At 43.1% G+C, this 16,116-nt stretch overlaps 1 protein-coding gene across 1 annotated transcript in view; it reads right to left on the reverse strand.

Annotated features, from left to right (window-relative positions):
• rrp12 (ribosomal RNA processing 12 homolog) overlaps positions 1-16,116 on the reverse strand; it is a 39,384-nt gene that overhangs the window by 13,583 nt on the left and 9,685 nt on the right. Inside the window, exons 8-17 of the mRNA XM_084076965.1 lie at positions 15,823-15,950; positions 14,508-14,606; positions 14,262-14,353; positions 14,046-14,157; positions 13,015-13,115; positions 12,795-12,909; positions 11,470-11,612; positions 7,547-7,668; positions 6,001-6,065; positions 4,807-4,969 (exon numbers count right to left, since the gene is read on the reverse strand). Coding sequence (XP_083933091.1) covers positions 4,807-4,969; positions 6,001-6,065; positions 7,547-7,668; positions 11,470-11,612; positions 12,795-12,909; positions 13,015-13,115; positions 14,046-14,157; positions 14,262-14,353; positions 14,508-14,606; positions 15,823-15,950 — 1,140 coding nt within the window. The remainder of the gene's footprint in view (positions 1-4,806; positions 4,970-6,000; positions 6,066-7,546; positions 7,669-11,469; positions 11,613-12,794; positions 12,910-13,014; positions 13,116-14,045; positions 14,158-14,261; positions 14,354-14,507; positions 14,607-15,822; positions 15,951-16,116) is intronic.

The following is a 16,116-nucleotide window of genomic DNA, read 5'->3' on the forward strand; positions in this document are numbered from 1 at the left end:
GACCTGGTGGAGACCTGTGCTCCGAGGAGCACTTTTTCTAGTTTAACTCATTGAGTGCCAGGATTGCCAGAATTATTTCAGAATTGATTCTGAAAAGTGCCAGAGTTTTTTTCACAGAAAACAAAACGTGCTTAGGAAGCGAGATACAGCCCTTTTCAGTTCTAAGTTAAACAAGGAGTGGATGGAGCTGCAGATCTTCAGATGATGATATCTTGGGTTCTGAACATGTTTTTCAAAAACACGTGAAACACGTTAATGGCACCCAGCGCCATAGCGGTAAAAACACGTGAAACACGTTAATGGCACTCAGTGAGTTAAGATACCTTCTCTTCCTCTGCAGACAGGAAGCACATGATGATGATGATGACGACAACACCTTCATTTAAGATACCTTCAATACCTGCTTCGTGAGTGTGCCAAATACGTGCAATACGGCCAAACCGTGTTTACACTAGATGGCGCTGTTCGCCAACCTATGAGTGATCCTATGACTTCTGGAGAAGAGTAGATCCGGAAATAATGTGATCACAACAAACCCAGCCCCGTCCCATCTAATGTTAAACACTATCTTTGAATGACTGAAAGCTTTTGTAATATAATCGGTTCAGGAAATAAATGATTACATGAGACATATCATACTCTTGTTTTTCATTGTGAACGCTGTATCATTTGATTGAGGTAATCGGAAGAGCGCTCACACGTCTCTCCAACTGCTCTCTCTGTGTGAAATCTCTCAGGTGAATCTCATTAGGTGATTTGAGGTCAGGGTTCAGGGCTTGACTGAGTGCTCCTAGCCGCCAATATCATTGTGACGTCACACACAGTCAGCGCATCCAAAACAACCTGTTTGAGATGCCAAATTCTAACCTGAGCAGGACCCATTTATAATTAACTCATTCCCTGCCTAGAATGACTAAAACGACTTCTGTCCCATAAGCCATGCCTGCCTAGAACGACTAAAACGGCTTTAAAAAAAAATAAAAAAAAGTTTTTACCTTTTTTTTTTTTTTTGACCCAAAGACCAAGGAGATATTATTTTTTGAAGATCTAGACTCCCATCCACTTCCTTGTTAACTTAAAACTTAAAAATTCTGATCCTGAGTACTTTTTTCAATGAAAAATCTTGGCAGTGGGCATACGCGGCCAGAAATAATTCAGGCAGTGAATGAGTTAACAGTGGTGTAAAGTAACTAAGTACATGTATTCAAGTACTGTACTTAATGATCACTTAATGATTGAGTTGTGGCTTGGATGGAACGAACAGTATACAGTATTTTATGTTCCTATTTGTCACTATCACAATGCAGAGTTATTTCTCAAGGTCATAAAGAAAAAGTTCCTATGTTTTTGTTTTAATTACATTAATTTTATATTATCAGAATCGTAGTAATTTCATATTATTTGGGAGCCCACTTGCAATATCCTCACAGCCCACAGGTTGAGAATCAATGTTCAAGTCAGTTTTTTTTTCCTTCATTTGCTTTTTTCACGGCTGCCAGTTCCTGATCAGTCAGATTCCCAAGCTCCAGACTTCCTAAAACGGACTTAAGTCTATAGGAAGTCCAGGCCACTATGTGTCATCTTCTCTACGATCATCAACATCCACTGGATCACCTTTTATTTTTTTCATTCTATTTGCTTGTCCTTTTTTTACGTTTTTGTCCTTCTGTTGTCATGGCTGCCAGTTCCCACCTGATGTTGTGTGGGAGTCCTGACTGCTCCAGACCAAGCTGAATAGCTGCTAGCTTACATAACGTCTTCAGACTAGGACTTACATGTAAGATATGTAAGATGAGATCTGTGAGAGATCTTCCAAAGAGGATGATACGATCTCCCACCATGCAACAGGACATGTCACCCCCCCAATGTGAGCCTTTCCCCTTGGGCTCAACCTTCCTCCAGGAGAAGGTCTTGGAATCTAATTTCCACATATCATTGAACTCCCGTCTCAGAGCAGAGTTGAATCCACCATATATGTACAGTTCTCCATTGTAGACAAAGGCTGCATGACCCTCACGTTGTTCTGGAAGAAGCTGTGCAGAAGGTGTGTTCAGCCAATAGTTGGTCTCTGTGTCAAACACTCTGATGTTGTTGTTCTGGTGCCCTACACCCCCAAATACAAACATCTTTGTCCCGATGATGGTGGCAGAGTGACGTGATGAAACAGATGATGGAGTGCCTCTGATGTTAATTAAAGACCAGATCATTGTTGTGGTGTCCAACTTGTAGATGTCATTAGTGTCTCCAGTCAGCTGGTTGTATCCTCCATGGATAAACATGACCTTCTCCAAGACACAGGCTGAGTGGCTGGACCTCGCCTCTGGAACTGTTCCGGAAATCTTCGGCTTGAACCATCTGTGGGCGTCAACATCAAATGCATAAAGAATGTTGTCACTGTCCCCCCTGATGGTAGTCCAGTTGTCATCTGCAGTTGTTATCTCACAATTCACCATCCCACCCCAGATGTAGATGATATCTTCTATCAGTACAGCTGTGTGTCTGTAGCGCATGGAGGGAACATCAAGGGAACATTCTCCTCTTCCAGTTGTCACTAGGGGCAACGTCATCCAGCACAAAGTCACTGTGTTGAAGACGTGAACATCAATCTGATCCTTGTTGTAGGTCAGCCTGTTAAAGAACCCTCCAAATGAATACACCTTGTCCTCCACTGGCCCAGCAGCACAACCATAGAAGGTGTCTGTCTGTGGTCCTCTTTTCAGAGGCACTGACCAGCACAGCATCTCTATGTCTGTAGCTCTCTTTTCTTCCTTTGTGTCTCACTCTGTCCACGTTTGTCTCTGTGTGTCTCTCTGTCAACGTCTCTGTATCAGTCTCTGTGTCTGTCTTAAAGAAATAATCTCTCAGTATTCCTCTCGATCTCTCTAGATGTCTGCAACAGCTTATATAGGCTGACAAAGCTCTGGTCTGATGTCACTCACAACACAAACTGATGTCATGCATGTGGAACAACACTGATTTGTGCAGGTGTTTTTATCTGCACACATTTCTCTCAACACATTGACTGCCATTGACGTCTATAGACGTCATTTCAAATCCAACGCTTCACTGCCATTAATCCCTCAAGAACAGATTCAGAGCTGTGCTACTGAATCTGTCGGTAGCCCCGTTCAGAACGTGTTAGACTAAAAGTGGGCGTGCCTTCAGATCAGGAAGCAGGCCACGCTTTACCCAATAAAATGTAGTGTGGCACCTGAGCAAAACCAGTTTTTGTATGTTCCACACACTGGTAACAAAGTGTTTGAGTTCTGAGCAGTGGTGGAAAAAGTACTTTTTTTTTTACTTAAGTAAAAGTATGAATACTGCAATGTAGAAATACCTGGAATTTAAAAAAAAAACTAAGTATTGGCATCAAAATGTACTTAAAGTACCAAAAATTTAACACATTGAGTGCCAAAAACGGTCCGGACCGTTTTTCATAATCCAAACGAGGTGTGCCAAAAACGGTTATGACCGTTTTTGGGCAAAAATATAAAAAAAAATAATAATAATCCCTTCACAGCACCAGGAGATATCATTTTTTTGAAGATTTAGACTCCAATCCACTTCCTGGTTAACTTATGACTTCAAAAGCCTGTATCTCGGCTCCTGTGTACTTTTCTTTTTTAGTATGTATTTTTGACTATTTTCAACTGGCTGCAACTATGGAACGGATTACCGAATGTTTTTAATGTTTTTCCCCAGATTGTACGAGACCCCTGTGTGTGTAATGAGGGGATCACCGTGAGGACGGTGATCACTGAAAATGTTTTGTGACTACTTGAAAAAGGTCCAAAAATGGTTAAAAATCCAGGCACTGGAGGTACCCTGTTTTGAAAAACCCCTGGCACTCAATGTGGTACTCATTATGCAGAATGTCCCATTTCATGTTTTCAAATGTATAAACATCTTTTGAAAATAGGCGATCTACAAGCTCACAATGCGACACATTCTGATCGGCTATTTTCCAATGGCCAAAATGTATATAGGGCTGAAGTGGTTAATATATGTTTTGTCATAATAATCAAAATCTAAAAAGTAATTAAAACTGTCAAATAATTGTAGTGGAGTAAAAGTGCAATATTTGCCTCTGAGATGTAGTGGTGTAGAAGTAAAAGTACAGAAATTTGGAAATACTCCAGTAAGGTACAACTACTTAATAATTGTAATTGAGTACAGTACTTGAGTAAATGTACTTCTACTTTACACCGCTGCTGGTAACAAAGTGTGAATGCATAGGGTGTGTGTGTATGTGCATAGGGTGTGTGTGTGTGTGTGTGTGTACATGCATAGGGTGTGTGTGTACGTGCATAGGGTGTGTGTGTATGTGCATAGGGTGTGTGTGTACATGCATAGGGTGTGTGTGTACATGCATAGGGTGTGTGTGTACATGCATAGGGTGTGTGTGTACGTGCATAGGGTGTGTGTGTACGTGCATAGGGTGTGTGTGTACATGCATAGGGTGTGTGTGTACATGCATAGGGTGTGTGTGTACGTGCATAGGGTGTGTGTGCATGATGCCTACGTGTGTTGCAGCTCTTGGTGATGATGGTGTGTGTGTGTGTGTGTGTGTGTGTGTGCATGCCTACGTGTGTCACAGCTCTTGGTGATGATGGTGTGTGTGTGTGTGTGTGTGCATGCCTACGTGTGTCACAGCTCTTGGTGATGATGGTGTGTGTGTGTGTGTGTGTGTGCATGCCTACGTGTGTCACAGCTCTTGGTGATGATGGTGTGTGTGTGTGTGTGCATGCCTACGTGTGTCACAGCTCTTGGTGATGATGGTGTGTGTGTGTGTGTGTGCATGCCTACGTGTGTTGCAGCTCTTGTTGATGATGGTCCTCAGGGCCTGGCAGATGGTGAGTCTCAGGTCCGGGCGTTCGTTGATGGCCACGCCCAGGGTCCGGGCGACGCCCTTGTAGGACTCCAGCACGTCCAGGGCCCCGTTACAGAACCCAGGCAGCATGGTCCAGAACTGACAGGAGAGAGAGAGAGCCATGACACCTCCAACCACCTGATAACCTGCTCAGACTGGAACCCATTCAAACTGGGAACACATCTGTATAGCCCAGTGGTTCTCAAACTTTGTCATGTCAAGGACCCCCAAATAGACGCTTATTACCCCACGGACCCCCATTTGAAAAGATAAGCCAGGGACCCCAATAAGAGAAGGTTTTAATGGCTCTCTAGCAGTGATTTCAACCATTTTAATTTCAAGGACCCCCCAATTTGTACAAATGGAACCAAATGGACCCGTTAGGGTCCATTTGGTTCCATTTGTACACTCTCAGAGTTACAGAACCATAAGGGTCCATTTGGTTCCTGTCCATTATTTAGCTGGAACCCCCTCAAGTACCCCTAGGGGTCCCCGGACCCCACTTTGAGAACCAATGGTGTAACCCCTTTATCCACATGTTATACTTTTGCTATTCAAAAATAGCAGATCTACAAGCTCATATTGTGCGGTGTTGTATTATTGTGATATGGATGTTCCTCGGTCTGAAATAAAGATTGAATTGATTGATTGATCATAGCATGGCACCGAGTGAGCTTGTAGATCTGCTATTTTTTTTTTTAAATCGTTAACATTTGTGCAAATATTTGAATATATATTATTTTTTTAAAGCAATCATCTCAGATCAACTCAAATCTGTGCTTCTGGGGGTCCCTGGAACGAAATATTTTGAGATGGGGGACCCACGGCCAAATACATATCATTTTGGGGGTCCTTGACATGAAAAAGTTTGAGGACCACTGATATAGAAATATATGTTTTTCAAAAAACTGTTAGGATTTAGAAGACATTTGTAGAATCGCCCAGAAGCAAAGATTTGAGTCACAAATGTTTGCTTTAAATATATATACTCAAAGATTTGCACACATTTTCACGAATTTTCAAAAATAGCAGAGCTTGTAGATCTGCTATTTTTGAATAGCCAAAGAAATCTAAAATATCTTTCCCGGTCTAAATGGGTTAACACGGTCTTGTCACCGGGTAGCTTTTACCTGCAGCTGTAAGGTGTTGTAGACTTTGGCCTCCAGCTTCTGCCCTGCTTGTTCCAACGCTTCAGCTGAGACACAGAGCAAGAGAGAACATCAGAGTCTGACCGATGCCACAGTGTTAGGTCAGTATATTAGCACAGTGGTTTTCAACCTTTTTTGTGTCAAGGACCCCCACATTGACACACATTAGCCCAGGGACCCCCATTTGAAAAGATAGGCCAGGGACCACCAATAAGAGACGATTTTCACGGCTCTAGCAGTGATTCTCAACCATTTTAATTTCAAGGACCCCCAGTTTAACATGTATTAGGCTACAGACCCCCATTTAATGGCATTTCTATTTTCTATCTCTGGGACCCCAATTTTTATTATAAAAACCATGTTAATTTAACTGAGATTTAACTGAGAGTGTACAAATGGACCCGTTAGGGTCCATTTGGTTCCATTTGCACACTCTCAGAGTTACAGACCCATAAGGGTACATTTGGTTCCTATCCATCATTTAGCTGGGGACCCCCTGGAACTCTCTCAAGGACCACTGGTGGTCCCCGGACCACTGGTTGAAAACCACTGTATTAGCACATTCCCTGCCATTGACGGAAATCTCTGTCGATTAAAAAATAAATCATGTTTTCAGTGATTACGCTAGAGGGCGCTCTTCGCCAACCTATGAATGATGCCTTGACTGCGAGAGAACTATAGAACCGGAAATAAAATAAAAAAATAACCCATTCACTCCAATGTAATGAGATTTAGAAAAACACAAGAAAAACATCTAGCTCGGATTTCTTCTCCTAGACTGTGTTTTTTGGTGAAAACAAGCCGTATTTAACACATTCCCTGACAGACATAAATTCTCACCCAGTGGCAGCATTTTTAAAGATTTTTTTAACCATTTTTTAAGTAGTCACAAAATATTTTCTGTGATCACTATCCTCACGGTGATCCCCTCATTACACACAAAGGAGTTTCGTAGAATCGTGGAAAAAAAATAATACGATCGCGGTAATCCGTTCCATAATTGCAGCCAGTTGAAAAAAGCATGTTTCACCAAAAAATACATGGTTAAAAAAAAAAGTACACAGGAGCCGAGATACAGGATTTTTAAGTAATAAGTTAACCACAGAGTGAATGGAGCAGTACATCTTTGGATAGCGATATCTCTGGTTCTGTGTGGAATTGTTTTTTAACTTTTATTTTGAAAAGACGGACATGTCCGTTTTTGGTGGTAAACGGGTGTATTTTAAAAGACGGACGGAGACATTGTTTGTTTACATCCGAGTAGAAAAAAAAAAAGAACGGTGGATCCTCAAAAATACTCAAAATAAGTTAAAACCGCTGACAGTGGCGGATGAATTAATTAATACCTGGCAGTGAATGTGTTAGTACATTGAACTTCAATGTATGAAAAGAACATTTAAATTAAACTACACAATAAACAAAAATTCACATTTAAATTAAGATTAGATTAAACAGTAGGGCTTACGTATCGTATACAAGAGAACCCACCCCCGTTTCCAACGGTCAGTGGATAAGACGTTGCGTTTACCTTTCTGCTTCAGGGTGGCGGCCAGAGGGAGGAAGTAGGAGATGAAGAAGGCCAGGTGGGTCTTCTTCACGTGGTCTCGTATGACCGGGACCAGCCAGCTGCGTGGAAACTCCAGATCATCCCTGAAGAACAAGAACAGTCACTGATAATGTAACTCCAAAACAGATCCTGCACAAACCGTGTGTGTGTGTGTGTGTGTGTGTGTGTGTGTGTGTGTGTGTGTGTGTGTGTGTGTGTGTGTGTGTGTGTGTGTGTGTGTGTGTGTGTGTGTGTGCATGCCCGAAGTGCGACAGCCTCCGACACAGCATGCGAAAGTTGGTGGCGGTTCCTCAACCTAAACTGGCTTAATACATACACACCCGTTGTAACTGCCAACGTTAATGTTGAAGATGAGAGCAATGCTTGGAAAGCTCTATCTGACAATGTTTCTGATCACCGTAATGAGGCTCGCTTTCAAACAAGCGTTGCTCTGCGGGAGGATCTACGAGCTACAGGAGCAAGCCGACTCCGCCTTGAAACATCTGGCGGGCAGGCTGCCAGCGGAAACGGACTTTACGGAGTACCAACACCCCCTGTCTGATGAGCAGTGGACGGCCTTCCAGGACAGCGAGAGGGCCTTCAGAGTTGGACTCAACACCAGACGACAGCAAGAAAGGCGCTTCGCGGCTTCTGAAGACCCGGCGAAATGGATACACCTTATAACGTTACTGAATGGTGTGTTTTTTAAGCACGGCATATTCACAACAACGAGCCGAGGAGGAAAGCAGCTGGGCTTCGCGCTACTGAAATATGCGACGCGGATTCTGAAAAAGTTTCCTCTCAAGGATCCACTCCCTGAGGTTCGGAGCCCAACCACCGCTGCCGAATGGATCGAGGGGCAAATGTGTTTTGTACGTGACAAGATACAGCCCCAGCTCAGCTCCAGTACAACTTGGGAGCGCCACAAAAGAGTGAGTAGGAACAAACTTGCTTTCTTGTGGCAGCACAGACGTTCTAAAGCGATCCAGATCATTTTAAATTACAGTGAGTATCCCGACCCGCCTCCCTGCCCCAGTGACGTCACAATGGTCAAAACCCATTATGAAAATAAATGTCTCAGCCAAACACTGATCAGTGATCCACTCCCATTACCACCCTGGAATAATAGCCTGCAACCAGCACAACCTGATAACTTTCTTAACACCACCCACTTTTCACTTGATGAAGTAGAGTCTGTTTTACACAGCCTACCAAATGACAGGGCTAGTGGCATAGACGGGGTAACTTATGAAAGCCTTAAGACCGCACAGTCATGCGAAAAAATAACATCTATCTTCAATGTCTGCCTGGACAATAAGAGAGTGCCCGAGTCCTGGAAAGGAGCCATGATTCACCGTATCCCAAAAAAAGACAATGTACCTGATGATCCATCAACATGGAGGGACATTTCTCTGCTCCCCACCATCTACAAAGTGTTCATGAAATGTCTCCTGTCTCGTGTGCTTCCCTGGCTGATAGACAATAACATCTTGTCATCAAAACAGAAGGCATACGTCAACAGACAAGGGATGAATGAACATGTATTTTGTCTTAAAACTGGGATCGATGATTTTAAACATGAGTCTTGCTAATTCTATTCTGTCTTCCTGGACTTTCGCGATGCGTTTGGTACTCTGACCCATAATGTCATGATAAATTCCCTAGAGAAAATACAACTACCTCAGGTGTTTATCGACATTATTAAGGATGTGTATGAAACATCATACATACAGGTAATATGTGGAAAAGAACTCACAGACCCAATTCCTCTCCAAGTAGGCATTAAAACAGGCTGCCCATGGAGTGCCATTAACTTTGTTCTTGCCATCAATGAGTGGATAAAGTGGTTATGTGATTGTGCCCCACCAAATGTGTATTCCCCAAACCCCGTCCAGGGTTATGCGGACGACGTACAACTAGCATCTCGGGAAGAGAGTGTTATTAAAAATATGCTCTCTAGAACAGACGCATTTCTAGACTGGTCCGGTTTAGAGGCAAAACACTCTAAGTGTGCTGTTCTTTACCAGAGACGTAGTGGCGGCAACCGCTGGTATAAATCTAAGACTGACAAGAGTCCTGAATTTACCATCAACTCAGAACCGATTAGTGTGTATGACCTGCATAAGACATACAACTACCTAGGTCATAGATTTAACATAGCTGGAGAATGGAAAGAACAGGTTGAATACATCACGACTGAGTTTATAGCCAGGCTGAATCTGATTGATGCTTCACCACTGCCACTGCTAATGAAGTTGGAGGCTATCAGGCAGGTTGCCCTGTCCAGAATCCAACATACTTTCTCCAACGTTCATCTAGCATGTAAAACACTTAGTGAACTAAACGACAAAATAGTTCATTTTGTTAGGAAGTGGTTTGGACTTAACACCCACTCCACCAGAGACATTATTTTCCAGTCCAAACAGGGAGGTGGGTTTGGCGTCCCAAATGTGGAGTGGATATATAATGCCACAAGGCTGGCTCACCTACTAAGCATGCTAAACAGTGATGACAAGACTGTCAGGGAACTTGCTAGATCTTCTCTGTTTCTAGACATGAAACGGCGTAAAGTGCCCCTGGCAAGAGAGGGCGAGCCATGTTTCCTGAGGGGTTCAAAAGAAAGCCCAACCTTAAAATGGACTCACATGCTACTGGGTTCGGGGTGTCGTCAGATTGGCCTGACCTCAATGACCTCTGTGTGAGAACCGGAGTATCCCTACACTGGGTTGGACCTGACTCAGACACTGTAGCAGTCTCTGAGGACATTATTACCAACTGTAGGATCTCAGTAAGGGCTACAATACTGTTATTGATAAAGAACATCATTTATCACCAGTTAATGCACGGAGGTACCTTGTAATGTTACAACAGCAGAACCAACAACAACACTGGACTGGTTTAAAACTACAAGGAAAGCTAGCTTGCCTTCCTACTGCAGATCACACCGTCTCTCACACAATATTAAAAAATTATGCAGTTGATGAGGATATAATCACCTTTACAGTTAAAGCCAGATTACAGGTCCTCCCAACCAGACTCAATCTTTCTCTGTGGTTTCCTCCTCATTGTCTGCACCATGACCACACTCCACTTACTGAAACTCTGTCACATATTCTGAACGGCTGCCATGTATATAAGGGAATGTACATTGCTAGGCATGACAGAATTGTTGACCCATTAGCTAAGGACATAAGTTCATGTTTCATCATCTGCCAAAATGTATAATCACTCCTGTGTTTCAACTGCCATGTTCATGTGCAACAATGAAAATGATGCCTTTTCTGATGTCACAGCTAATACACCAGATGTTGTTGTTGTTGATGAGGACAGTAGAGAAGTGACCGTTTTGGAAGTGGCATGTACATTTGATCAGAGCCTGGAAGAGGCATTCCTTACCAAGGTGCTTAAGTACCAACGTCTTAAGGATGCTATCATGCAGCTTGGTTACAAATGTAAACGGCTTGTGTTCGTATTTGGAAGCCTCGGTAATGTCCATAGATCAGTTGTGAGAGGCCTGCAGAATGCAGGAATGCCCAAGCCAAAAGCTAAGGCATTGGCAAAATTCTGTTCAATGTCTGTGATAATTGGCAGTCGCCATATATGGAGGAGGCGATGCTTCCTGTACCCGTGATCTGTATTCTGAAATACTTGTCGTTGAGTTTTTTCCAAGTTTGTCCATCTACTATTGTTTGTGTTCAAGAATTTATTGTTAAAATGTGAACGCAAATAAAGATGTTAAATGTGTGTGTGTGTGTGTGTGTGTGTGTGTGTGTGTGTGTGTGTGTGTGTGTGTGTGTGTGTGTGTGTGTGTGTGTGTGTGTGTGTGTGTGTGTGTGTGTGTGTGTGTGTGTGTGTGTGTGTGTGTGTGTGTGTGTGTGTGTGTGTGTGTGTGTGTCTTTACTCACTCGGATCCGGTGATGTTGAGGGGTACGGCTCCCAGAACTATTTCGGGCCCCATGGCCTCCACAGCGCCTCCTATGGCTAAATCGAGCTCACCGGCGAAGGGGAAGTGACGCGTGGCCCTCAGGTCTGACAGGGACTGTAGAGACTGATGGGGACACAGAGGACACATCGACAGTCTGTATCAGTGAATGTCAACCTTTTTAATATCAAGGACCCCAAGTTTGATATATCTCCGATCTCAATCTACAATGTAAAATCCTCAGTGTTAATTTAACTCAGAGCGTGTACAAATGGAACCAAATGGACCCGTAAGGGTCCATTTGGTTCCATTTGTACACTCAAGAGTTACAGACCTTTAAAGGCATGAATGCAGTCTGACATGAGTGATATTCAGTCACATCCTGCATATTGGTTTAACGCTGAAATTACACAGTGAAAACTGTCCAAATTTATATCTGACAATTGGCACAAAAAAAAGTCTGAATTATGTTTTTTAAAACCTGTAGTATTTATATTAGACAATTGGCAAAAACCCTGAAGTTTTTAGACTTATGGTATTGATCTGACAATTGGCAAAAAGTCAGAAATTGGAATGTATGGAAATTGGGTTTATGCTACAACTTACTGCAATAGAATAGAATGAAAGTTTTATGACTATAGCTACACCATGAATTTTAACTTTTTCTTCTTTTTTGTGTGTTTTTGGTCTCCCCTACCTCTCTTCTATCCCCAAAAATACCCCAGTTTGAACACTCAGGCTTTCACAGCATATCTGGGGTTTTATGTAAATTGGTCTCAAAACAGACCAAACTGATTTGCCCCCGTTTTGTACGTTCTCAAGAGTTACAAACCCATAAGGGTCCATTTGGTTCCTAACTTAAGTATCAATGATTTAGCCTGGAAAGACCTGGAAAGCCCCCACTGGTCTATATCCTCATATCGCTATTCTGTCCATTGCTTGTCTTTGCTGTCATCAGCGCCCTGTGCTGTAAACATGTCTGTGTGTGTTACCTTGGTCATCACAGGGTGTGTGTTACCTTGGTCATGACAGGGTGTGTGTTACCTTGGTCATGACAGGGTGTGTGTTACCTTGGTCATGACAGGGTGTGTGTGTGTTACCTTGGTCATGACAGGGTGTGTGTTACCTTGGTCATGACAGGGTGTGTGTTACCTTGGTCATGACAGGGTATGTGTTACCTTGGTCATGACAGGGTGTGTGTTACCTTGGTCATGACAGGGTGTGTGTTACCTTGGTCATGACAGGGTGTGTGTTACCTTGGTCATGACAGGGTGTGTGTTACCTTGGTCATGACAGGGTGTGTGTTACCTTGGTCATGACAGGGTGCGCCTGCTTTCCTGCAGCTTTGTAGAAACAACCCAGCACCTGCAGCACGAAGGGCCAGGATGCATGGAAACGATAAGACAGACCCTCCTCCACGATACTGGAACACACACACACACACACACACACATTACAACAACAGTCATCCATGTGTAACTTAGGAAATTATAACTATAATAATTTTCTCTACAGCTGCGGGGCTCACCTGAACATCTTGCAGACGTATGCTGGGTTTCCGGTGGAAGCGGTGACGCTGACGGGGCCGATCTCTGCCATTCGAGGGGCCACGCACTCATTCAACAGAGTCTGAACACACACACACACACACACACACACACACACACACACACATAATAATAAAGACTCACTGGATTTATGTTGTGTTTTTAAGTGGTGCCAACCACTCCTATATCTGACTTATACAGTATACTGTATGTTATAATATATATAAGGTTAGTAGGTTTAATGTTTACTAGTTACTAGTTACTCTATAGCACTTAATTGTTATCTTTGCGATCCATTTACGTCAGTGGTTCTCAACCAGTGGTCCTTTAGGAGGTTCCACGTGGTCCCCAGCTAAATGATGGAGTTGGTAACCAAATGGACCCTTATAGATCTTTAACTCTTGAGAGCGTAAAATTGTTAAACATCTGCATTACTTAATTTAAAGTCTGACACAATTAGAGAATGTAGAAGAATTGTTATATTGATCAATGTTTGCCTGTTATCTCTCCTATGGTACCAACATCAATACTGTTCACAAAGATGCTACGCACACCAGGTCCTTGTAGTGGTGCTGGCTCATGGCAGAATAATCTCAAGGTAAATTGTCAAAAGACAAAAACTGGCCGCACACACGGTTATAACAAAAGTGCAAAAATGTATTTAGGACGCAGAGTAAAAAAGACCAACGTTTCGGCAAACAAATGCCTTCTTCAGGGTATACAGAGCAACTGTATGCTCTGAATACCCTGAAGAAGGCATTTTGTCAATTTACCTTGAGATTTCTTGGGTCTTGGGTCTGAGAGTCTAAGTCTCATCAAACGTTGGTTCCCTGGCTCAAATGCCCAATAAACAATGGACCTTGATATGAAAAGGGTTTAAAACCACGATTTACGCGACCATTTACCATGTTTCTTGTTGACTTGGGTTCATGGCATTTACTACTATGGTAGTCTAGTGGGCTCAAGTTGTTCTGTAATAAACAGACGTCTGAGATAAGGACCGTTTCTTTACCTTGAGTGTGTTGGTGGCTGCAGAAGCCACCTGTGTGTGAGTGGACAGGAAGCAGTTCATGGCAGCCGAGAACAAACGAGGGAGGTGGCCCAAACTCAGAGAGCTCTGGAGACTGCAGGGAGAGAGAGAGACGGGGGAAACCATGATCAACACATTGCCCAGAAGGGAAGAAAACATAAATGTTATTTGGCGACATTGCCGTGTGGAAGTGATTACCTCGCCAAGTGGACATGGGCTTTCTCCATGACAGCCAGCCAGGCCAGTATGGGCTGCAGGTCGTTCTCACTGGGCAGGTAGTCATACAGGGCCTGGGGGGGACATTCCCATGACATGTACACATTCATACAATTAGCTTTTTGTTCTTAATTTCAATCAATACACACAGGCTCTGTTATCCAGTACAGTTTTGTGCCTTCACTGGCTTTGCTTCTGTGCGTTTTATTTTTGTAATGTTTCTCTCACCGTGATGATCTGTGCGTTGAGTTCAGGTGACAGAGAGACGGCACCTGGTTTCCCACTGAAGAGTCTGTGGAAGGCCTGCATGGCGCTGGCCGTCACCAGCTGCACACAAACACAGGGAGAGTATGAAGAGGAATAGAAATACGTACCTGTGAATACAAGTGATGAATGGCTTGGTCTCCGAAATATATCCAAACACCATATTAGTTGATATGCATAACAATACATTAAATACATGTTCCGCATTTTGTTGACAATGTCATTTGGTTAATGGGATATGTCATTATTTTAAACACATTGAGGGAGACGCAATAGAGTAGTTTCAGAGTTCAGACTGGTTGATCAGAGAGAGCAAGGGGAAATGAAAGGTTACAATATGTAAAAACAGTGAAATGGTGATCAAATTCAACAGCATCACAAGGGAAAGCCAATGAAACACTCAGATAATTCTACACAAGGGGCAGCAAAATAATTTGATGAGCGGAGATCCCCCCCCAAAAAAAAAAAAAAAAAAAAATATATATATATATATATATATATATATATATATATATATATATATATATATATATATATATATATATATATATATATATATACACACAGGGGTGCACATAACCTTTTAGGTCTAGTACTCAGAAGAGCACCTGGAGATATGACTTGGTGCACACCAAAATCCACACTCACACAATCACGCTAAAGCACGCGTTGGCACCATGTACAGCCATTACATGGGGACGCGCCCCCACTGCCGTTTTTTTTTCTTCTCACGCCGTTTGGTGAACCCCCCAAGGTTGGTGCCCTGTGCTGCGCTGCTTTTATCCGCCAGATTGGGACGTTCACGGCATATTTTGCACCATTACGGTGCGTTCATCATCGCTGACGAGTGCCTCTAACCGCTGCTGGCTGCGTGCAGCGAGCTGCGAGTCGCAACGTGTCTGTGTGGCAGGACGAGGCAACACTCACACAATCACATGCAGCATGCGTCCCCTCCCCCTGCGCCTAATGGCTGTACATGGGGCCGACGAGTGCTTTAGCGTGATTGTGTGAGTGTGGCTTCAGGAAGTAAATTCCTAGCCTCGATCTCCAGGCTTTTATTTTTTAGTTTTGCTAAAAAATAAAAGCTTGGAAATTCCTGTCCCAGGTGTTGGTACGCAAAAGCGCCTTGCATCGTCTGATGTGCCGCGCATTATTTATTTTGGGTGCGCATGCGCACCTGTTATGTACCATAATTAACTGAATAATGGTGTCGGGTAACTGATGGCATACTGATAGTATATCAGTATTCTCACTACTTTGTGGTCTTGTGTGTTCTCACCACATGGCTGAGGGTCATCACTCGGAGCAGAGTCTCACAGCAGGACTTGACCGCCGCCAGAGGAAACGTCAGCATCAGCTCCTTCAGAAGGCCCAGTACGTGCAGTATGGTGGTGTCCTCTTTACTGCCTGAACACAAATACACCACCAGTGTTGATTTTTAGACAGCAAATTTTGATTTAGTTTTAGTCATAGGCTTTTGAATAAAATTCCATTTAGTTTTTGTCATATTTTAGTCGACTAAATATCATAAGATTATAGTCACCTAAATCTACAGTTGATTTAGTCGACTAAA

Source organism: Gymnoscopelus microlampas (genome assembly GCF_963454915.1).
Source record: "Gymnoscopelus microlampas genome assembly, chromosome: 13".
NCBI lineage: Eukaryota > Metazoa > Chordata > Actinopteri > Myctophiformes > Myctophidae > Gymnoscopelus > Gymnoscopelus microlampas.